Source organism: Heterodontus francisci, unplaced genomic scaffold (assembly GCF_036365525.1).
Source record: "Heterodontus francisci isolate sHetFra1 unplaced genomic scaffold, sHetFra1.hap1 HAP1_SCAFFOLD_216, whole genome shotgun sequence".
Taxonomy (NCBI): Eukaryota; Metazoa; Chordata; class Chondrichthyes; order Heterodontiformes; family Heterodontidae; genus Heterodontus; species Heterodontus francisci.
Window position 1 is genome coordinate 1,404,211 of NW_027140566.1, and position 25,170 is coordinate 1,429,380.

Genomic DNA, 25,170 nt, shown 5'->3' on the forward strand with positions numbered 1-25,170 from the left:
TGGAGGAAAAATATGGAATATCTGCAATTCGGCTGTAAATGATAAACACAACCAGTGTGATCCAAAACAATATAAAACTGTCGGGTATACTGAAGAGTAAAATTATTGTTTTTCTGCGATTCTCCATCTCTGGGTCCTTCTTTCTTCCCATTATCTCCTTGCATATCCGATATCTGTGGGTTGCTTATAGTGTCCTCCAACGTGAAGACCGATGCCAAATATTGGTTTAAATTATCTACCATTTCCCTGTTCTCTGTTATCAACTCTCCAGTCACATCCTCCAAGGGTTTCACACACACTACAGCGACTCTCTTTCTTTTTATGTACCCGTGGAAGCTCTTGCTGTTTGCTTTTATATTTCCTGCCAATTTGTTTCCAAAATCGATTTTCTGTCTCTTGATCAGCGTCTTAGTCATCCACTGCTTGTTCCTAAAATATTCCAAATCCTCTGGCCTATCATTAGTTTTTGCCGCTTTGTATGCCTACGCTTTTGATTGAATACTCTCCTTGACCACCTTTGTTGACCACGGGCCGTTCATCCTTCTCGTCAATTCCTTCATTTTGACCGGGATAATTGTTTTTTTGCTGAGCGTTATGAAATATCTGCTTAAATGTCTGCCACTGCTCATCCACTGACCTTCCCCTTAGTCTATTTTGTTCCAGCCCGCTTCAGACAACTCTTTCTTCATACTTCCATAATCGCCTCTGTTTAAGTTGAGGTCACTAGTTTGAAACCCGAGTTGCTCGCCCGCAAACTGAATTTGAAATTCTTCCCTGTTGTGATCATTACCCCCAGATGATCCTTAACTACGATATCTCTTATTAATCCTACCTCGTTACACATTAATAGATTTAAAATAGCCTGTTTCCAGGTACGTTCTGCAACGTATTGCACTCAGTAGCAATTCCTGATGCACTCTATAAATTCGTCCTCCATCTTCCCTCTGCCAATTTGATTTGTCCAATCAATATGCAGATTAAAATCACCCATGGCAATTGTAGCACCCTTCTTACACGTCTCCATTACGTCCTGATTTAAAATATGCCCGACAGTGAGGCATCTCTTCAGGGGCCTATAGAACACCACCACGTGTGACTTCTTACCCTTGCTGTTCCTTATTTCCACCCGAAGTAATTCCACATCACGAGGCATTGCATCTGTATCTCTGAACATCACTGTATTGATAGCTTCATTTTTTAACAAAGTTACCCCACCTCCTTTTCCTTTTTGACGATTTTTCCAGGACGTCAAATTCCCGTGAGTATTGAGTTCCTAGTCTTGGTCACCCGACAACCACATCTCTATAATAGCTATCAGGTCATATTCATTTATTTTTGTATGTGCCATCAAATTAGAATGATTAGAATTAGAACATTACAGCGCAGTACAGGCCCTTCGGCCCTCGATGTTGCGCCGACCATCTGACCTACACTATTCCATTTTCATCCATATGTCTATCCAATGACCACTTAAATGCCCTTAAAGTTGGCGAGTCTACTCCTGTTGCAGGCAGGGCGTTCCACGCCCCTACTACTCTCTGCGTAAAGAAACTACCTCTGACATCTGTCCTATATCTTTCACCCCTCAACTTAAAGCTATGTCCCCTCGTGTTTGCCATCATCATCCGAGGAAAAAGACTCTCACTATCCACCCTATCTAACCCTCTGATTATCTTGTATGTCTCTATTAAGTCACCTCTCCTCATCCTTCTCTCTAACGAAAACAACCCCAAGTCCCTCAGCCTTTCCTCGTCAGACCTTCCCTCCATACCGGGCAACATCCTAGTAAATCTCCTCTGCACCCTTTCCAAAGCTTCCAAATCCTTCCTATAATGCGGTGACCAGAACTGCACGCAATACTCAAGATGCGGCCTCACCAGAGTTTTGTACAGCTGCATCATGACCTCGTGGCTCCGAAACTCGATCCCCCTACTAATAAAAGCTAACACACCATATGCCTTCTTAACAGCCCTATTAACCTGGGTAGCAACTTTCAGGGATTTATGTACCTGGACACCAAGATCGCTCTGCTCATCTACACTACCAAGAATCTTCCCATTAGCCCAGTATTCTGAATTGCTGTTACTCCTTCCAAAGTGAATCACCTCACACTTCTCCGCATTAAACTCCATTTGCCATCTCTCAGTCCAGCTCTGCAGCCTATCTATGTCCCTCTGTACCCTACAACACCCTTCGACACTATCCACAACTCCACCGACCTTCGTGTCATCCGCAAATTTACTAACCCACCCTTCTACACCCTCATCCAGGTCATTTATAAAAATGACAAACAGAATGGCCCCAAAACAGAACCTTGCGGTACACCACTAGTAACTAAACTCCAGGATGAACATTTGCCATCAACCACCACCCTCTGTCTTCTTTCAGCTAGCCAATTTCTGATCCAAAGCTCTAAATCACCTTCAACCCCATACTTCCATATTTTCTGCAATAGCTTACCGTGGGGAACCTTATCAAACGCCTTACTGAAATCCATATGCACCACATCCACAGCTTTACCCTCATCCACCTGTTTGGTCACCTTCTCGAAAAACTCAATAAGGTTTGTGAGGCACGATCTACCTTTCACAAAACCGTGCTGACTATCGCAAATGAACTTATTCTTTTCAAGACGATTATAAATCCTATCTCTTATAACCTTTTCCAACATTTTACCCACAACCGAAGTAAGGCTCACAGGTCTATAATTACCAGGGCTGTCTCTACTCCCCTTCTTGAACAAGGGGACAACATTTGCTATCCTCCAGTCTTCCGGCACTACTCCTGTCGACAATGACGACATAAAGATCAACAACAACGGCTCTGCAATCTCCTCCCTGGCTTCCCAGTGAATCCTAGGATAAATCCCATCTGGCCCAGGGGACTTATCTATTTTCATTCTTTCCAAAATTGCAAGCACCTCCTCCTTGTGAATCTCAATCCCATCTAGCCTAGTAGGCTTTATCTCAGTAATCTCCTCGACAACATTTTCTTTCTCTACTGTAAATACTGACGAAAAATATTCATTTAACGCTTCCCCTACCTCCTCTGATTCTGCACACAACTTCCCACTGCTATCCTTGATTGGCCCTGTTCTAACTCTTATCATTCTTTTATTCCTGATATACCTATAGAAAGCCTTAGGGTTTTCTTTGATCCTATCCGCCAATGACTTCTCGTGTCCTCTCCTTGCTCTTCTTAGCCCTCCCTTTAGATCCTTCCTGGCTAGCTTGTAACTCTCAAGCCCCCTAACTGAGCCTTCACGTCTCATCCTAACATAAGCCGCCCTCTTCCTCTTGACAAGCGCTTCAACTCATCTATCTTTATATAAATGCTGTTTGCATTCAGCTAAAAAGCCTCAAGCGTTGATATTTTAACATTATTACTCACTCTGGCTCTAATTTCTGCTGCACGCTACAGATTATATTTTCTGCCCCTTCCCATCACACTGTGTTCGCCTCCTCATGACCCTGCGCCTCAGCTCTCTCGTTTCTTTCTTGATTTTTTTAAAAGTCCTTTCAATTTAACCCGACCACCACCACCACCCACCCCAACTAATAATTTTAAAGTCCGATCTACAATCCGAGTTATACGATTCGCCAAGCCACTGGTCCCAGCTTTGTTCAAATTAAGCCCATCCTATCGGAACGGCTCTCACCTTTCCCAGTACTGGTGATGGAAATGGAGCCCATTTCTCCCACAGCAACTTTGAGCCACGTGTCTACCTCTCTAATATTCTTTACCTTACACCAATGTGCACGTGGCTCAGGAAATAATCCGGAGATTATTACCTTTGTGGTTCTGCTTTTTAATTTAGCCCCGAGCTGCACATAGTCCCTCAGCAGAACCTCTTTGCTAGTCCTACCTATGTCTTCGGTACCTACCTGGATTCCAACAACTGGATCCTTACCCTCGCACTCCAAGTTCCTCTCTCGCCCAAAAGAGATGTCCTTAACATTGGAACAAGGTAGGCAACACAGCCATCGGGACTCATTGTTTGTGCTGCAGAGAACCGAATCTATTCTCCTAACAATTCTATCTCAGATTACTACTATATGTCTTTTCTCACCCCTCACTTGACTGGCGCTCTGCACCACTGTGATGTGCTCAGCTCATTCATCCTCCCTGCGGTCTGTGCCCTCGTCCACACCGGGAGCAAGAACCTCATACCGATTGACTCAGGGGACTGGCTGAGCCTCCTCCAAAGCTAAATTCGGGATCACCATCCCTTCCTCAATCGCAGTCACACCCTCGTGTCCCTGACCATGGTCCAAGTTTGATTTAATTAATCTGAGGGTGTGACTGTCTCCTGAAATACTGTGTCCAGGTAACTCTGCCCCTCCCTGATGTGTCGCACTGTCCGCAGCTCGGACTCCAGCTCATCAACTCTGAGTCGGAAGTACCTCGAGCAGCTAACACTTGCTGCAGATGTTGTCACCGTGGATCGCACCAGCTTCCACTCGTTCCCACATAGTGCAGCTGCAACAGCAGCACATTGCCTGCCCAGCCATTTGTATTCTATTTAATTAATTAATTTGGATGTTCAATATTTTAAAAGTGAATTTCTTAAATGCACTCTTCATCTGTAATAACGTCTCTTGATTTAAACCACTTGGCTAATCAACAGAGACACGGACGAGATACCCAGCAATCACCTAACTGTTTTCCTGAGATGTCACAGCTCGGCTCTGACAGGTGGAGAGAGGTAGAAGGGGCTCTCTGCTTCCGCTTTTTATCTCCCACCGCCGCTGCCCTTCTCAAGTAAGTCCGGTCTCCATGTACTATGATAGTATGGCAATGGATGACTTGATGTTCGCTGGTGTGGTTATGGTCCAGGAGGAACTCCGAAGATATGTCAGAGATTGAGAGTTTAGGCTCCCCAAGGTTCTTTTCAGCAAACAACAACAACGACTCCATTGTCAGCAGGTTTAATGGCAATGTCAGATCTGAGAGAATGAAGTGTTGCAGATCAAAGGGACATAGATCAGAGACAGTAAAGGTGGCGCGATTCGTTTAATCACACCTGCTTCCATCTCAACACAAACCTTAACTATTTTGCTCTTTGAATGCCCCTTTCCCTGGCTCACCATTTAATAAAAGTAGTTAATCTCTACCATTATATAATTCTGAAGAAATGGCATTAAGATGCAAAGCTTGTTCTGTTTCTGTCTCCACAGTTGATTCCTGACCTGCTCAGTGTTTCGAGTATTATCTGTTTTCAATTCTAATAATGGTCGCCCTCTGCTGGTGAATACTGGTGTTTCAGTAGGTGCAGCAATGGAATAAAAGTCACAATGTGTGGGAGAATAATGCACGGTGTCGTCGTTCTCCCGACTGAGGAACAATTGCGCTCTGCTGATGAATAAATGAAATATTTAGAATTAAAGTGCAAAACCACATTAATTTCTGATCAAATTCTCCTGCTCTTCCGACATACTCTGGAATCCTCAGGGATAGTGTAGCGCAGTAAAACAATGTGTTGTATCTAGGAATTGGTGTGCCTTTAATGCTTGAACATTAATATCGGCATTAATATTCATAAAGTCACAAATTCCAACTAAAAGATTGAATACATGTTTTATTATTATTATTTAAATTTATTTCCATTGTACATCAGCACTTACATTATAAACTGCAGTAATTTGTCCACATTGAGTAGATGGCGGTGGAGGAAGCAGTTACAAGAAATGCAGATTAAAGAGACAGACCGTTTATTGATTGCCTGACGTCTTCTAAACCTTCTTTAATAGGATGTGGAAAAGTTAAGCGGTTACAAAACGAACTTTGTAAAAACTTTTTATTATTAAGCAATGGTTTTAATATCTGTGACAGTGTTGGTAATTACATGCAGAGTAATATATCTCAGTATTTGTAAAGACAGAGAAATGATCCGAAATCAATATTTTTTGGTATTTTAATTAAACAGAAAACACGCACATTCAAGCAAAATATAGAGAAAAGCCAAATCTAGTTATTTCATCACAAAGTAAAGTGATGGTTCATTAAAATAAAGTGATGTTTATATGGTAAAGCAAAGCACATTCATCATGTTCACACTGTTGGGGAAGTTCATGCCATTCTCTCAAATTTAACACAGAATATTTTCCACCAGTCTGTGCCCCACCTCCAGACATCAGATACAGGATTTAAGGCTGGTGTTTACCTGAAAGGATAAGATAAACGACTTGAGAGGGTTACAGCAATGTTCGCACTCAAACAAATACATCAATACAGTATAAGATCTCCTCAGAATATTTCTGCTTCAATATGCCTCCTATTTCTTTAGTAAGTACAAACAATGTTCTCGCTGATACTTTGGAATCGCTGACCCTTGAAAACACCAGTAATTATCATATTAATATCGGAAACAGCCGGGACTGCACAGTGTCAGCACTGTGCTGACACAGTGTCAGTGTCAGTGTTCGGGTGGCACTGTGGCGCAGTGGTTAGCACCACAGCCTCACAGCTCCAGCGACCTGGGTTTAATTCTGGGCACTGCCTGTGTGGAGTTTGTAAGTTCTGCGTGGGTTTCCTCCGGGTGCTCCAGTTTGCTCCCACATGCCAAAGACTTGCAGGTTCACAGGCACATTGGCCATTACATATTGCCCCTAGTATAGGCATGTGGTAGGGAAATGTAGGAACAGGTAGGGATGTGGTAGGAATATGGAATTAGTGTAGGATTAGTGTAAATGTGTGGTTGATGGTCAGCACAGACTCGGTGGGCAGAAGGGCCTGTTTCAACGCTGTATCTCTAAATAAAACATGAAAATATGGAACAAATAATAAAGCATTGCTCTTACCGGGTTGATGGAGATGTAAGTTGCTGAATTACACAGTCACTGCCCATCGTTGGTGGAATGTCTGCTGTTGCAAACGCTTCACAGTGAGCATCACCATTGTTTTCAGGAATAGAGGGAAACAGCAAAGCCGGATCAGTGCGGGTCTGAGAGCTGTATACTGTGGAGAGAAATCTTATGGATTAATGATTGGACTGAAAGCGGGTTCAGTGCGGGTCTGAGAACTGTATACTGCAGAGAGAAAGATTATGGATTAATGATTGGACTGAAAGCGGGTTCAGTGCGGGTCTGAGAACTGTATACTGCAGAGAGAAAGATTATGGATTAATGATTGGACTGAAAGCGGGATCAGTGCGGGTCTGAGAGCTGTATACTGTGGAGAGAAAGATTATGGATTAACGATTGGACTGAAAGCGGGTTCAGTGTGGGTCTGAGAGCTGGAGACTGTGGAGAGAAAGATTATGGATTAACGATTGGACTGAAAGCGGGTTCAGTGTGGGTCTGAGAGCTGGAGACTGTGGAGAGAAAGATTATGCACTAATGATTGGACTGAAAGCGGGTTCAGTGCGGGTCTGAGAGCTGTATACTGTGGAGAGAAAGATTATGGGTTAATGATTGGACTGAAAGCGGGTTCAGTGCGGGTCTGAGAGCTATATACTGTGGAGAGAAAGATTATGGGTTAATGATTGGACTGAAAGCGGGTTCAGTGTGGGTCTGAGAGCTGTGTACTGTGGAGAGAAAGATTATGGGTTAATGATTGGACTGAAAGCGGGTTCAGTGTGGGTCTGAGAGCTGTATACTGTGGAGAGAAAGATTATGGATTAATGATTGGACTGAAAGCGGGTTCAGTGCGGGTCATCCATCTATGTGTGAATAATATAAAGGGGAGTGGAATTTGTTGACCTCTGAATGTTTTCCACCTCCATTCACCCTGTTGTTTCACCAACGCCCACTGGGTGACAGCAGATCAAATGGATCTGCTGAGACTGAATCAGGATGTTCAGATTGAGCACTTGAAGGATTGCCAGTGGAAGTATTAATAAGAGAGATATCACACACCGAATATAATCAGGATCTTTTATCTAAAATAATTCAGGCATCTATTAATCTAATTTCCTTTAATCTCAACATGAATTTCAATCAAGCAGTCTGTGGTAACACAATTTGAAAGAAATTCAATGTAGTGACAGACAGCTGGTGACTGTGAGAGTTTAACTCACCGAGAGTGGAGAGATCACCGCCGGCACTTGTCAGTGTGAAGAGATCATCAGGACCACTGTCCAGCAACAAGTGACTATCCTGAGTGTCAATGGCTCCAGTCAGAACATCATCATAATCACCAGGAACCAGACCTGACAGGAAATAATGATACTCACAGATATCAAATGGTAAGACGAAATACTTAGAATGATATTATTAGACGTCAATCTACCCGGGCTGGCAGGGTAGATTGTGATCTTCAGCTGTAGTGAGATTAGAGGTTAGCGAATGGTAGGACCATGTCATGTCGCAGTAGTTGAGTCTCCTTTGGCCCATGCTATATTTAAAAGGCAGCCCGCAATCGATGAAAGGCAGAAGCACTGTAGGACATCTGGTGGGAGGACTGATAACTGGAGTGTTTGGCAGATGGCAGCAGCCAGAGCGAGGGTGGCTCCCAGGTTTGCTCATGCCCCCCTTCAAGTGCTCCACCAGGCAACAAGTGCAAGGATGGAAGCACTTTTCCTTCGGGAGGGGTGGAGGAAGCCTGCTAGGCAGGCACGGAGGGCATGGCAGGCGATTGAGGAGGATGTGAGCTGCCGTGAGGTGCTCCCATGCAAGAGGCTTCAGTGCAGGAATAGGATCAATGCCCTAATGTAGTGTGGCAAGGTGAGTGCCGTGCCTCACATCAAGCTGACAACCTTAAGTGACACAAATATGAAAATGAAATTGGAGACAGGGTGCCCCTACGCACTGATTCAGATCCTCTTCAATCATTGTGCAGAGATCAGTAACCACCTCCCTGGAAAGGCACGATCTTCAGTGACACTGCTGCTCCGAAATTTGCAGGAAGCAGAGCCAATGATGGTAAGTCCACTCTGGTGGGTAGCGTATTCTGCACTCAGAAGCTGCTTGCGTGCTACTGTGCACCCTGTTCATCCACACTCTCTTCCAGCCTCACGATTCTTGTCCCTGTCTGGGTGCTGCAGACCAACTCCTCGGGACTGCAGCTCTCTCCATCTCTGATTCTCCTCCACAATGGGAGGCCTCAAAACCGGACTGGCTGACACCTATTGTAAATTGCTGCACTCATTTCTCAAGGCCTCCATTCTTTTTACTTGGTGTATCTAAGTTCCAAGTCAGAGAGGACGCTCATCCTGAATACCTATGTTTTGATCGCCAGGATTGGCCAGCCTCCAGATTGTCAATACTGCGACACAGCATCTCTCGCCCTCCCTCCAGTGCCACAATGCTTTCACACCCAAAACTGACCTTCCTCTGACCTTCCCCCTGCTTGGAGAAGGCGAGTCTCTGAAAACTGTTGTTCTCGCCCATCCTTTTCTAAATTGTGAATAACTTGGAAAATTGCCATAAATTTCCTGTTTTATAGGCTCAGTTACCAGTCCAACGCCTTAAAGTGCAGCCTCCACCCACCAGCTCTGCCGACTCTCGGGATATCACCTAACAGTGTGAAGATGTCGAGCTTCCTTTGCACCGCTATCCAGTGGCATTTACCCCGTCCCTCCCTCCCTCCCCCAACAACCCCACCCCCCCCACCCCGCCTGTCTGTGGTCACTGTGTGAAAAAATTCTCCCCTCCGTTTCAATGTCACATGTATCCCATTGAATCACCCATCCAACATGCACACACATTTCACACATCACCGCCCAGACAACAGTGTCAGAAAACATCATGAACTGAAAGTTTCATTCCATTATACTACTGGGTGCAATCGGGATGATTTTGTAGAAATCCAAATTATTTCTCCTTTTTTTTTAACTAAAATCACTCAGCGATGCTCCATGTCTTCAGCAGCATAATTTTATGGTGATTAAGTTCTTTTATATTTAGTTGCTAATTTTAGATAGCAGACAGCGTGATGGATTAAAAAACGTGATGGTGACAAGTGAAATTGTACCCACCCTGAAGACTGGAGGAGTTCCTTTCAGGATTTTCTGATCCAGGATCCGTGTCACCCAAACTGTGACTGGTGTAATATTCAATCTGATTGAGGGACTCAATGGAATCAGAAACTGTTAAACACAAACATGGATGGTTATTGGAGAGATTGATTGGGACGTTCGAGTAAATAGCATAATACCGTCATCATCTGGTGACAATGTCCTGGGACTTTGTATCTGACACGATTGTGAAACATTCATCACAGGGATTGCAGTGGTTCAAGTGCAACTAGAGATAGACCATAAATGTTGGCTCATATAGTGAGCAGTTAAAACAATACACAGTACAGCTGGTGGGTCAGATTTCAGACATTAGAGCAGAGACAATAGTGTAAAACATAGTCAGTTAACACAGTTTCTTAACCCAGAATCCCTCCACTCTGTCCCTGTCTCTTTCCCTTTCAGAATCTCAAACGGCGCATTGGTCCCTAAACCGAAACCCACCCCGGACAATGGGGCAGAAAAGAGTGCAAGGAGGCTAATAACGGATTTGATCTTCGAGTCATCGAGTCATGCAGCATAGAAACAGGTCCCTTGGCCCTCCGCGTCATGCCGACCATAATGCCTATCTATACTAATACCACCTGCCTGCATTAGTTCCATATCCCTCGATGCCTTGCTCTTTCAAGTACCTCTCCAGATGCCTCTTAAATGTTGATACAGTTCGTGCCTCCACCACCTCCTCTGGCAGCTCATTCCAGATACCCACTATTATTCGTGTGAAAAATTTACCCCTTTGATCACCTTTAAACATCCTCCCTCTCACCTTAAAGTTATGTCCTCTAGTTTTAGTCACCCCTACCATGGGAAACAGAATCTGGCTATCTACCCTATCTATGCCTCTCATAATTTTATTTACCTCTATCATGTCCCCTCTCAGCCTCCTTTGCTTCAGGGAAAACAGACCCAGCCTATCCAATCTCTCTTCAGAAATCAAGCCCTCCAAACCAGGTAACATCCTGGTGAATCCTTTCTGCAAGCTCTCTAACTTTAGCACATCTTTCCTGTCATGCAGCGAAAAGAATTGCACACCGTACACCTAGTGCAGCCCAACCAATGGTATGTACAAGTGTAACATTACGTCCCAACTCTTGTACTCACTGCCTCAGCCAATGAAGGCAAGCACGCCATTCGCCTTGTTCCCCACCCTGTCTACCAGTGTTGCCACTTTCAGGGAGCAATGTACTAGCACACCAAGGTCTCTCTGCTCAGCAACACTCCCCAGGGCCCTGCCATTCATTGTATATGTCCTACCCTGGTTTAACATCCCAGAATGCATTGCTTCGCACTTGCCTGCGTTAAATTCCATTTTCCAATCACTTACCCACTTTCCAGTTGATCTGCATCCTGTTGTAACCTTAGACAACCTTCTTCACTGTCCACTATACCTGCAATCTTGGTGTCATCTGCAAACTTACTAATCATGTCCCCTACTTCTCATCCAAGTCATTAATATATATGACAAACAACAGAGGGCTCAGCACCCATCCCTGCGGCACACCACTGATCACCAGCCTCCAATCTGAAGAACATTATCATTACCAAAAGGATGTAGATGCTTTGGAGAGGGTGCAGAGGAGGTTCACCCGGATGTTGCTTGGTATGGAGGGCGCTATCACTGAAGAGAGGTTGAGTAGATTAGGCTTGTTTTCATTAGAAAGACAGAGGTTGAGGGGGGGACCTGATTGAGGTGTACAAAATGATGAGCGGTATAGACAGGGTGGATAGAAAGTAGCTTTTTCCCAGAGTGGGGGATTCAATTACTAGGGGTCACGTGTTCAAAGTGAGAGGGGAAAGGTTTAAGGGGGATATGCGTGGAAAGTTCTTTACAAAGAGGGTGGTGGGTCCCTGGAACGCGTTGCCAGCGGAGGTGGTAGACGCGGGCACGATAGCATCTTTTACGATGTATCTAGACAGATACATGAATGGGCAGGAAGCAAAGAGATACAGACCCTTAGAAAATAGGCGACATGTTTAGATAGAGGATCTGGATCGGCGCAGGCTTGGCGGGACGAAGGGCCTGTTCCTGTGCTGTTATTATCTTTTTGTTCTTTAACAACCCTCCACCACTACCCTCTGCCTCCTATCAGCCAGCCAATTTAGTATCCAATTGGCTACCTCACCCTGGATCCCATGTGTTCGAACCTTCCCGAACAACCTACCATGCGGGGTCTTGTCAAACGGGTTGCTAAAGTCCATGTACACAACGTCCACCTCCCTATCCTCGCTAAACCTTTTTGTCACCTCCTCAAAAATATCAATCAAATTCGTGAGACATGATTTCCCTCGCACAAAGCCATGCTGACTATCCTAATCAGATCTTGCCTTTCCAGATGCATATAAATCCTGTCTTTCAGAATCCCTGCGAATAACTTCCCCACCAATGATGTAAGGCTCACCAGCCTGTAGTTCGCTGGCTTATCCCTGCTTCCCTTCTTAAATAAAGGCGCAACATTAGCTATCCTCCAGTCTTCCGGTACTTCACCTGTGGCTACTGATGATGCTAAAATCTCTGCCAAGGCCCCAGAAATCTCCTCTCTTGCCTCTCATAGCATCCCAGGATACACCTGGTCAGGCCCTAGAGATTTATCCACCTTAATGCGCTTCAAAACCTCCAACACCTCCTCTCTTGTAATGTTGCTATACGTCAGGAGATCGCTGTCCCTTCCCTTGAACTCGTTAGCTTCCGTGACCTTCTGCACGGTAAATACAGATGAAAAGTATTCCTTTAAGACCTCGCCCATTTCCCGTGGCTCAACACACAGATTGCCGCACCGGTCCTGAAAGGGACCTAATCTCTCCCTAGCTACCCATTTCCTCTTAATATACTTATAGAATCGTTTAGGATTCGCCTTTACCTTATCTGCCAGGGAAATCGTCTTTGTGTGTTTTGTTGTAACCTCAGAAATTTATCTGAATGGTTAAATCGCTCTCCAAATATATCACAGGACAAAGCTTTCATCGATTTGGTAGTGTTGTTGCTCCACTATCATGAAGTGGAATTTGTAGATTTCATTTTAAACTTCAGCATACAAAGTGTTAGAATAAGTTTTTTGTAGAAACCACCGATTTCGGGTAAGAAGTTCCTGATGGGAACGTATTTCTGATCCAGTCACCAAGGGAAATAATATCTGAGATAATCTGACTGTCTCCTTCTGAGAGCAGTGACTATTTCTGGGCCAGTTTAAATGGAATAAAATGACATGATAGTTACAAAGAAACAGAAATCACGTTCTTTTAGCAGTAGTGACGGGTGGGAATCTTCCCAAACCCATTGCTCATCTTCCTGTACACAGAGATATAGACACACTCGCACTGTGATAGGACTCCTTCACATGGTGATAGTGAGCGGATTTCTGACAGTGTTCAGTCAGTAAACGGACCATTAAAATGGGGTATTTAAGCGGAAGTAACATTTGTCTCGTGAAAATTCGGTATGAAATATAAAACTCAGACCTGAACGCCGGATCTGATAGGAATCCTTGCCAGGTGGAATATTCTCAATCTCTTCATAAATTGCTTGGTATAAACCAGCCGGTGAACCCTTGCCACTCGTGACAGAACCTGTCAGATGGAGGGTGGGAATGATTAAAGTTTAGTTACAACCCACGAGCCTTTAACAGTAAATTATCTGCGAACACATCCAAATCACAGAGATGGTGATAGTAAAGAGACAAAGCCAGGTATTGTGAATGCGGAGTAGTTTTGTTGTGCTTATTTTCCTATATGTCTATGTATCTATCTTTCTGCATACTCATATATTTACCTGCAGCAGACTGGGGACAAATTCAATCAAGTTTGTTAGAAACGATCTCCCCCTGACAAAGCCATGCTGACTGGCCCCGATTAATGCCTGCCTCTCCAAGTGGAGATTAATCTTGTTCCTCGGATTTTTTTTCCAATAGTTTCCCTACCACTGATGTTAGATTCACCAGCCTGTAATTACCTGGTTTAGCCCTGCTACCCCTCTTGAATAATGGTACCACATTCACTGTTCTCAGTCCTCTGGTACATCTCCTGTGACCAGACAGGATTTGAAAATATGTGTCAAAGCCCCTGCTATCTCCTCCCTTGTCTCAGATAACAGCCTGTGGCTCATCTCATCTGGGCCTGAGGATTTATCCATTTTAAGCCCACTAAATCATCTAATACTTCCTAACTTTCAATGTTAATTTGTTCAAGCATATCACCATCCCCCTCCCTGGTCTCTACACCTACATCATCCGTCTCCATGGTGAACACAGATGAGAAGTAATCATCAAAAACTTAATCTATGTCCTCTGTCTCCACACACTGATGGCTATTTTGGTCCGTAATCGGCCCTACTCTTTCCTTGGTTATCCTCTTTCCCTTAATATATTTAAAACAACGCCTTTGGAGTTTCCTTTATCTTGCTCACCAGTGTTTGTGCATGTCCCCTCTTCGCTCTCCGAAGTCATTTTTTAAGTACCCCTCTCCTTTCTATACTCCTCTTGGGCAGCCGCTGTTATCAGCACTCTGAATCTGTCACAAGCCTCCTTTTTATTCTTTATCTAATCCTCCATATCCCTTGACATCCAGGGTTCCCTGGACTTGTTGCTCCTCCCCCTCAACTTTACGGGAACATGTGGGACCTGATCTCTCACTATTTCCTTTTTGAATGTAAGAGCCCGTGGGATCCATGGCAATTTATCAAATTGGATCCAAAGTTGGCTTAGTGCAGGAGGCAGAGGGTGATGGTCGATGGTTGTTTTTGCGATTGGAAGCCAGTGACCAGTGGTGTACTGCAGGAATCGGTTCTGGGACCCTTACGGTTTGGAATGTACATTAATGATTTAGATGTAAATATAGGAGTAATGTTAGTAAGTCCGCAGATGACACGAAAATTACTGATGTCATAAACATTGAGGAGGAAAGCTTTAGATTGCAGGACGATAAAGATGAGCTGTCAAGATGGGAGGGGGAATAGCAAATGCAATTTAATCCTGAGAAGTGTGAGGTGATACATTTTGGGAGGACTAACAAGGCAAGGGAATACAGAATGGATGGTAGGACCCTAAGAAGTACAGAGGGTCAGAGGTACCTTGGCGTACTTGCCCATAGATCAGTTAAGGCAGCACAACAGGGAAATAAGTTGGTTAGGAAGGCATATGGAATACTTGTAGTTATGAGCTGAGGCATAGAATATAAGAGCAGGGAGGTTAAGATGGAGCTGTATAAAATGATAGTTAAGTCACAACTGGAGTACTATGTACAGTTCTGGGCACCACACTTTAGGAAGGATGTGTGTGCACTGGACAGAGTGCTGAGGGGGTTCACCTGGGCTAGAGCAATTCAATTATGAAGCGACACTGGATAGGTTAGGGTTGTTTTCTTGAGAGCAGAGAAGGCTGAGGGAGGACCTGATTGAGGCATACAAATTTAGGAAGGGCATTGATATGATAGATAGGAAGAAACGTGCTCCGTTAGCGGCGGGGTCAGTAACCGGGGGAATATATTTAAAGTAAGGGGCAGGAGTTTGAGAGGAGAATTGAGGAAGAAAATATTCACAAAGAGGATGTTTGGAGTCTGGAACACACTGCCAGAAGGGATGGTAGAGGCAGTACCCTCACAACATTTAAGGTATTTAGATGAGCACTTGAAATGCCATGGCATCCAAGGCGAAGGGACAAGGGCTGAGTAATGGGATTAGAATAGACAGGTGCTTGATGGCTGGCACAGACACGATGGGCGGAAGGGCGCGTTTCTCTGCTGTATAACTCGACTACTCTATGGCCCGTTCTCCTGCTTGTGATCGTTTGTAAAATACCTCCAGTCTAGCGAGGTTACCAGGCTCGATCTTATCAGCTTTAGGACTGTCATGTTACAGAGCCTGTTCTGATCGGGTCCTTGGTTGAGATAACAGGCCTATGCTGTCCGAGATATAGAATCTTTCTTAATAAGAGAGAGCGAGCCATTTCTAGAAGAACTCTATATTATTATGAAAAGTGTCATTTATTAAGAGTCCCATTTGTTATAGTAAATCAGGAGTTCGTTGAATGGGTGAAATATGAGTGGAAGCGTTGTTTTGAAATGTGGAATCACCGCTGGTGAATGCAAAAGGTCCTATACAAATATCACTTGTAAAAGTAACAGACAGAGCCGGTTGGAAAGCTCGAGATTGGATGCCCAGAGCCAGAATCTGAAGGGCTGAAATTGATACCCAATGGATGAAGGAAGATTAACAGTCAAATAAATAGGTGAATGCACAGCCCAAAAATGTCAATAGAGCTTCCGGATCCATTGTTACAATAAGTACATTTTCAAGACTTTCATGAATTATGTGCTGAACTCTCACAGTGAATGTGGACAATTCAAATCACTCTTAATTTCAAATGTCACATTCTATTAATTCAGGAGAACTTTGAATGGAGAAAATCAGCAAAAACGAGTACAATGTATTTCGAACAAAGCCAGTTGGCAGTCCATAGAAAGCTGCAATGAACGAGAGTTTTGCAAGGATATGTCACAATATCTGGGATCTTGTGTTGGATCCGCGGTAAGATATGAACCTCACCTCTTCTGAGTGACTTTTTCTGTACAACCACTATCAGTGAGATCAACACAGAGATTAGCAGGACTCCGAAGCAGCCCGCAACGAGGATGGAAGTAGTTTTATATCCCTGTTCTTAATGACAATAATACAGAAAGTTTTAACACAGACACAGTCCATCTTACACAATAAAATATTTACAAGAAGTTTTTAATAATTATATCCACTGTTTCCGGGCAATGAGTCCGGCTGAACATTCCCCATTATGTGTGGTGCACATTGCACCAGAGGAAAGTGTGAGCCAGTCTAAATTACAGAGACAGTGCCCCCATGTTTCTGATGAGTACAGGACAGTTCAGGTACAGCCAGAAACTGGGATTAGCAGAATTTCAATCAGAACATTTGAAATGTCCGGTGAGGCAAAAAATTATCCAGTCATTGAGAACGTGCTCATAGTATCTTCTGAGAATGACAACAATAGCAATTCAACTAATGCAAACCCTGACACTCGCTGGAATAGTAATAATGGTAAGTACCTGCAGATGTGGACGGGAAAACAATTGGAGGCACATCGAGTCCTGTGGAATATAGTGTACAAAAAAGTTCAAAAAGATGAAATTTCTGCGCTTTCCATTTAAACGATAAATACTGTTCTTAATTTCCTGAAGTCACGAGTCAATTTAACAAAACAACCTTAACCCCACTCTTCAAACCCTGCCATCCTCACCGGAACAAATCACACTGGCATCTTCCTTGTGATCACAGTCAGATTGAGCTGGCGATGAGGAAGGACAGTCGGCCAGAGAAGATTCGCTTCCGGTGCACTTCACCTCATCCAGCCAGATAACACCGTCACCCTGGGAAAAAGTAGCCCCTCCTGGGGCCAATAGAGCGTGGCCACAACCCAGCTGCCTGCAGACAACATTGGCATCGGCCATATCCCAGGAGTCATCACACACCGTGCCCCAGATGTTATTGCACAATATCTCCACTCTCCCGGAGCAGTTGGTGTTACCTCCAAACAGGCGCAACCATTGTCCCGAATCTGTCAAAGAGAATCAATTATTATTATTGATGTAGTATAAGACAGGAGTACAATTGTTGGTATAGGAAAGAGGAAGTAGCACCTGGTGAAAGCCCACGTTTACAATCATATTCTCGAATGCAGTCCTCTGATCTATGGAGCTGCTCCTTTGCTACATTCGCTTCTGTTGAGAAGAGAAACATGCTGACTGTGTCAGACACCGATGTTTCAAATGACACTTGCACATTGAGAGGTTTGTATTGTTACCTGAACAAACAACACCAGCATCGTCCCTGTGTTCACAGTTGTGTTTACCCCACGGTTCTGTTTGACACTGCCAAAGGAACGATTCATGTGAAATACACTTCATCCCATCGAGCCAAATGGTTCCGGATCCTTCTCCGAATGACTGAGTGTAATAATCGATAGAACTGAGGGGACCGCACTGTAACTGTTTACAAATCACTTCTGCATCAGGTCCATCGAATGTATCTGAGCACACTGTTCCCCAGGTGCCATTGTAGAACACTTCCACTCTCCCCTCACAGCGATGTTTCCCATTCACTAGCTGCAGCTCCTTGTGCTCTGTTAATGACACAAGAAATATCCAGATGTTTAGATTGATAACTTGCTAAATGTTCATACTGCACAGTTCAACACATGCTGCACCGGCTGTGTTCACTGATTGTCGGTAATTATTTCAGAAAATCTGACAGCCCATAATGTAATGAAGAATAATAAACATGGATTTCACAACAGGAAGACAAACAACGTTATTGAATTAATTGAATAAGTTACAGAAAGATAATTCTGTCGATGCAATATGCATGTTTGCTTTTCTCGAAAGGCCTCTGTCAAGGTACCACAGAGTAGGATCATTACTGGGGTCAGAGCATGTGGAGTCAAGAGATCAGTGGAAGAATGGTCGAAAACTGGCTACAAAGCACACCGTCATTGTTAAAGATGGTAACCCAGGATGGTGGAAGGTGGGAAGTTGTGTGACAAAGGGCTGGTGTCACTGCTGCTCAACATTTACATGGATGATTTGGACTTAGACAAGGGGTACATCATTTCAAAATTTAAGATGACAGCAATTTGGGGAAATAGTTAACACTAAGAAAGCCAAGGACAAAATATGGAAGACGTTAATAAACGGGCAGAGTGGGCATACAATTGCCAAATGAGTTTTCATACAGATAAGTCGAAGTTGGTGAGTTTTGATAGGAAGAATAAAGATGCCACATGTACTTGCTTGGAAAATACGAGTGAAAATGATGGAGAGCAGCAAAGAGATCTCGGGATACAGAGACACGAAATCACTAATAAACTGACAGAGACCGAAGCTTTTGATCATAAATAAAGTATAATCATGAATAAATCTGAAAGGAAATTCAGGAGAGTTTTTGTTTTACCTGGGGAGTAGTTTGAATTTTGAATTCTGAACACATGCAATTGTTGAAGTGAACAGCACTGATGCCTTTAAGGTAAAGCTATATCGGTACATGAGGGAGAAAGAAGTAGGCGGATATGCAAAGAGGGTTAGATGCAGTAATCTGGGGCGATAATCGTGGGCAACATAAGCACCACATTGACCAATTAGGCTGAATGGCCAGATTCTGTGCTGTTCATTTTATGTAATTTGATGTAATAGCTTCCCTGTGAAGCCACGTGCACAACACTACGGAAAATGCGTATTTGGAAGCACCGTTACCTGAACACATGACCCTCACATCTTCTTTATGAGAACAGTCGTGGTTACCCCACGATGCTGAGGGACATTTCCAGAGAAATGATTCGTTACTGGAACACTTCAGTTCATCCAACCAAACTGGCCCTGAACCTGGTCCACAAGATGCAGGAAGTGCCATGTCCAATGCCTTTCCACAACCCAGCTGTTTGCAAACCACGTCAGCGTCCACCAGATCCCAGGAATCATCACAAACTGAGCCCCAGGTCCCATTGTAATAAATCTCCACTCGGCCAGTACATGGGCTTCCACCGTCAGACAGCCTTAACTGCACGTGGTCTGTTGGACAACAGTACATGAGGATTATACTTTCAATACACATTCACCTCATCACTCATTACAACTCATTGTGCCAACACCAGCATTAAAAACAACATGTTAAATGTGCCTGTGACAGGTAAATAAAACAATACAACAGAATATCTGTTTACACTTACTTCTTACATAGAATGTAAATAACAGAAATGTTTCAGATATTCGACGACATCTGACTTTGATAAGTTCTGGTCTCCCGTTTCCCTTTTATGTTTTGAACGCGGTTTACGGTGTTGCACAGGCAATCACTCACACGATTAACAGTTAATTTATACTCATGTTATGTAACTGTATCAGTTTCTTGTCCATGTATGTTACCCTTATTTGTTATCTTCATAAGACATTTACTGCTATCTCCTATTTCCTTCATCTCTGTAGAAGCGAACAAAAAATGTGAATTCAGGGTGATGGTATGGGGTGCGGGTGGGGGTGGGGAACAGATAGGAAGTTAGACCTGGTGGGTTGGCGAAGAAAGGGAAGTAGCGGAGGCGAATGAATGGATGTTTTTGAACTTTGTGACAAAAAAGTGCACAAACTCCTCTCACTTATTTTTGGAGTTGAGGGTGGACGAAGCAGGGGAGGGGTTCAGGAGGAAGATTTAGGATGGAGGAGATATGCTGTACGTTTTCATTGCCTTCCTGCATGATCTTTGTCTAACGGGTGGTTTTAGTGAAGAAGAGCAGGGCCCGATGATGCTTTATGTGATTGATCCATTCAGGATTATATTACCAGATAGTTCGCCAGATGTCACCGTGCCTTTCTGTTTTTTTAATTCTTTCATGGGCTGTGGGTGTCACTGGCAAGGTCAGCATTTGTTTAATCTACTCTATTTATTACTTCCATTTCATACTGGAGAATGTAACGTTCACAAGTTCTACCCTTAAACATCAGCCTTGCAATATGCTGTATCTTCGTGTAGAACTATGTTCTGGGGTTGTGTTGATTATAACATTATCACAAATCAATTTAATATTAATTGCATAACAGAATCACTTACTTTTGTAAGGATGGGACTCTGTCTTTGACAATGAAGACATCTGAGTAATTTTAGAGATAAACCACACGTCTGAACAGAGAATATGCAGACCTATCTGTCCAGACAGACTGCTGCTATTATGTTCAATGAGCAGACGAATCTTGTGAGGCACATTATCAATTGCTGTTGTCTGTAAAATATCAATGAACTAAACTACCAATTATATCAATATGTGACTGTTGGAGGGAACAACGAAGGCAGAAAACAGGATCTCTCTGCAAAATGTTGGACAGGATCAGGAAGTGTCACTGGACAATTGAAATCCATATGTGTAGACCTCCTGGCTGAGCAGGAAACCAGTATTCAATCTGGACTAGACAAAAATGATTGGACTAATTGCGTCAGGCACTTTGGGGAATAAGAATCAGGATGTGACCCATCACATAGAGAAGTAGAAGACAAGGAGAAGACACATGGCTTCTGTAGGCGGACATAAATGTTGGGTGGAGCTGGACATCTACCTAACTAAAGAACAAGATTACATACTCTACTCTGTCCAGTGACTGAGTGTGTAATAAACATTCGGCACTGTAAACCTCTGACGTGAAACGCTGGAATGTATTGAATGTGTCCGAAAAAAATACTACTGTAACCAATCGGTATCAAATCTGAATCATTCACCATCTCATATGTTGTAAGTTCCACTCAGTCATATTTAAATAAACGTTCGTTGGAACAACCCCAAAACATCTGTCGAGGCTTACATTCTGCATAATGCAACTTCCCCAGAACATATGCCTGCATTGACATGCTGCACAATGGAACTTTCAAGCGTATAGTCCAAAACATCTGTTTACTTTTATACACAGACTACTGAAACTTACACCAGCACAACTCCCACACAGCTACCTCCACTTATATACAGTACAATAGAACTGATTGCAAGCTCGGCGCCGGATTTGACACCAGAGATGAGATTCCAATTCCATATTCTATTGATCACAAGGCCGTTATCTTTAATCTCTATCATCCTTCACCTCCCTTCCGGCCTCAGCCCATCTGCTGCTGAAATGCTCACCCATGCTTTGTTGTCTGTAGAACCGCATCTTTCAATGTTCTCCCGGGTGATCACACATCCTGCATCCTCCAGAAACATCAGCTCATCCAAAGCTTTGTCGCCTGTCCTCCATGAAGCCTCTCTCAGGAGCGCCACTGCACTCACTGGTTTCCCTGCCACCAATGCCACGAGTTTTCAATTATGATCTTCATGTTCAGACACCTTCATGCTCTCCCCCTGCCATCAGTATAACCGCCTCCAGCCTGAATCATTTCGAGAGCTCTGCATTTCTCTGAATCCAGCTTTTTGTACATCTCCCACTTCCATCCCCCACAACTTTCAGTCTAGCCTTTAAACATCTAACCACCCAGATGAGAATTTCCACCCCAAACATCTCTGTGTCTCCGCCTCTTCAAATCCAACCATCTGACTAAAAAAGTAGTCACCCAGTTGAACATCTCTTTGTCTGGCTCTGTGTCAGTTTTCTGTCCAATTACATTCCTGATAAACTCTTTGTGATGTATGTGTTTATTGAAAGTTATGTAAGAAAAAAGTTCTTGTTGTTTAATTGTGTCCATGTCCTCTCTCTCTGCACACCACCCCATCCATCCCCAGCTCCCCGACCGCCCACCATCCTCATCCCCTGCCCCCAAGTGAAAGCACTGATTTGAGACACGCAGGAACAAGTAACACGTATTATCACTTTTCTCAGCAGATTAGACATTTCACTTCTTTGTTTTTGTAAAAGCAGTGAAGAATTTGTTTACCTGAACACAGGACCCCAACATCCATACTGTCAGTGAGAGACGAATTCAATGTGAACAAACTGCAGTTCTGGAGCTGCAATTCATTTCCGACACATTGGACATCATTCACCCAGACGGGTCCTTCACCCTTTCCGTCCTTTGGATAGTTATAAGTGGCTGTCGCTTCACCGCAGCCCAGCTGTGTACAGACCACGTTGGCATCATTCAGGGTCCAGAGTCTGTCCTGCAATCTCCTCCAGCTGCCGGTGTAGTAAATCTCCACTCGCCCATCACACCAGCTTCCCCCGTTAGTCAGCCTTAGTGACCAATTTTCATCTACAATATGAAACACAATGGTGAAATTGAAGCATAGTTTGCTGCCACCAGAAAAGTTATTAATTTTGTTGGTTACTATTTCTGTCATCATTGTTCAGAAGGCTTGTCGGCAGATGTTGTTCACCATCACCTTTTCTCAGTAAATACATTTTGGAGACATACCGAGTAGCTTCCGCTGTTTAAACTGGGGGCCAAGGGTAAAATGAACTGGAGGTGAGCGCGGCACATACCGGCAATTGATAAGTTAAGAGACCGAAGGGTGGGGCAGGGGCTTTAAATGGCTCCTGACAGATGACAGTTCCTTTCATCCCATATGGAGAGAAACAGACAAGTTTACGTTGCCACAATGCTTCCGATGACATCTCAAGTCGCCTCACAGGCAATGAAGCACTTTTGATTTGTCATCACTAATGATGACAGGTGACTGACCCGAGGGACTGAAGGTTGTCCTCCTGTTCACATGTACTGATATTTCCTGCTCTCGCCCTGTACGTGAAGCATCATCAACGTTTATTCCAATTTCTCCCCCTCATCTTCACATGGTCCATCTTCAACTCTTCCATTCCCTTCCTCAACATCTCTGTCTCTGATTCTGGGGATAGGCTATTAACTAATATAAAGAGTAAGCCCAGTGACTCTCACAGTTATCTTGTCTATGATTCCTCACACCACGATTCCTAGAATGATTCTATCACATTCTTCCACTTTCTCCATCTGCATTGTATCTGTCTGGTGATGCAACCGATCATCCCAGTGCTTCCAGATATGTCTTCCTTTTTCCACAACCGAAGATTCTCCTCATCTCCTCATCCACCCACCATGGTTGACAGGGCCCCATCATGTCCATTCCATTTCCCATACTTCTGCTTTAACCCTTTCCCCCCTCGCAGAACCATGATAGGATTCTGCTTCTCCTCATCTTCCACTCCATCAGCTTCCATATTCAACAGATGATCTTCCACCATTTCCACCACCTTTAATGTGATAGCACTACCAAACACATCTTCCCCTTCCCTCCACTTTTAACATTCCAAAGGGACCATTCGCTCTGTGACACCCTGATGCACTCTTCAATCATTCTCATCACCCCTTCCCACAGGAACTTCCCAGGCAAGCGCAGAAGATGCAACCACTGCCCTTTTACCTCCACCTTTCTCACCGTCCAAGCCGGCAAATACTGCTTCCAAGTAAAACAACGATTTGCTCGTACTGCTTTCTCTTCAGTATACTGTATTTGCTGTATTGACTGATTATGATGCGTCTCCTTTACATTGGCACAGCAAACACAGTCGAGTGATTAATTTGCAGAACACCTTTGTTTAGTCTGCAAACTTCACCTTTATCTTCCTTGTATTCATTGTATACTCCACTCCCACTCTGACCTCTCCCTCCACTTTCTCCTACACAGTTCCAATGAAGGTTAACATAAGTTTGAGAAATAGCAAATTAAAAGCAAAATTCAGCGCGTGCTGGAAATCTGAAATAAAAACAAGAAATGCTGGAAATACTCAGCAGGTCTGGCAACATCTGTGGAGAGAGAAGCAGAGTTAACGTTTCAGATCAGTGACCTGCCTTCACAACTGACAAATATTAGAAACGTAACAGGTTATAAGCAAGTTAAGTGGGTGTGGGGCAAGAGATAACAAAGGAGAAGGTGTACATAGGATGAGGTTACAGAATAGCTGACCAGAATGACATGGAGCAAAGATGTGTTAGTGGTGTGTTGAAAGACAAAACATTAGTACAGAAAGGGTGTTAACAGACTGAAAATTGAACAGCCACAAGTACAAACATAATAAAACAGTGGGTAACCCAACTGACCAAACTCAGATGAAATAATATAAAAACAAAAAAAAAAAAAAAATTGGAAAAGAAAAAATAACTCAAAATAAAAGTAAAATGGAGGGCCCGTCATGCTCTGAAATTATTGAACTCAATGTTCAGTCCGGCAGGCTGTGGGGTTCCTGATCGGAAAATGAGATGCTGTTCCTCGAGCTTGCGTTGATGTTCACTGGAACATTGCAGCCATCCCAGGACAGAGATGTGAGCATGAGAGCAGGGGGAGCGATGAAATGGCAAGCAACCAGAAGTTCAGGGTCCTGCTTGAGGACTGTTGGAGGTGTTCACAAATCAGTCATGCAGTCTGCGTTTGGTCTCCCCAATGTTGAGGAAAGCACATTGTGAGCAGCGAATACAATATACTACATTAAAATAAATACAAGTAAATCGCTGTTTCATCTGCAAGGGGTGTTTGGGGTCTGGAATAGTGAGGGGAGAGGAGGTAAATGGGCAGGTATTACACCTCCTGCGATTGCAGGTGAAGGTTCTGTGGGAAGGGGATGAGGTGGTGGGGTAGCGGAGGAGTGGACCAGGGTGTCACGGAGAGAACGATCCCTTCAGAATGCTGACAGGGGAAGGGAGGGGAAGATGCATTTGGTAGTGGCATCACGCTGGAGGTGGCGGAAATGGCGGAGGATGATCCTTTGGATATGGTGGCTGATGG

General features: G+C 43.9%; 2 protein-coding genes across 2 annotated transcripts in view; both read right to left on the reverse strand.

Moving 5' to 3' along the window:
• LOC137360158 (antigen WC1.1-like) overlaps nucleotides 1-19,501 on the reverse strand; it is a 29,127-nt gene extending 9,626 nt beyond the window's left edge. The window contains exons 1-11 of the mRNA XM_068025707.1: nucleotides 19,202-19,501; nucleotides 17,758-18,075; nucleotides 17,594-17,674; nucleotides 17,194-17,511; nucleotides 17,003-17,044; nucleotides 16,491-16,601; nucleotides 13,476-13,519; nucleotides 9,917-9,998; nucleotides 8,018-8,149; nucleotides 6,801-6,957; nucleotides 5,190-5,355 (exon numbers count right to left, since the gene is read on the reverse strand). Coding sequence (XP_067881808.1) covers nucleotides 5,190-5,355; nucleotides 6,801-6,957; nucleotides 8,018-8,149; nucleotides 9,917-9,998; nucleotides 13,476-13,519; nucleotides 16,491-16,601; nucleotides 17,003-17,044; nucleotides 17,194-17,511; nucleotides 17,594-17,674; nucleotides 17,758-18,075; nucleotides 19,202-19,358 — 1,608 coding nt within the window. The 5' untranslated portion in view covers nucleotides 19,359-19,501. The remainder of the gene's footprint in view (nucleotides 1-5,189; nucleotides 5,356-6,800; nucleotides 6,958-8,017; nucleotides 8,150-9,916; nucleotides 9,999-13,475; nucleotides 13,520-16,490; nucleotides 16,602-17,002; nucleotides 17,045-17,193; nucleotides 17,512-17,593; nucleotides 17,675-17,757; nucleotides 18,076-19,201) is intronic.
• Nucleotides 19,502-19,832: 331 nt separating this feature from the next.
• LOC137360159 (deleted in malignant brain tumors 1 protein-like) overlaps nucleotides 19,833-25,170 on the reverse strand; it is a 29,231-nt gene continuing 23,893 nt past the window's right edge. The window contains exon 5 of the mRNA XM_068025708.1: nucleotides 19,833-19,924. Coding sequence (XP_067881809.1) covers nucleotides 19,833-19,924 — 92 coding nt within the window. The remainder of the gene's footprint in view (nucleotides 19,925-25,170) is intronic.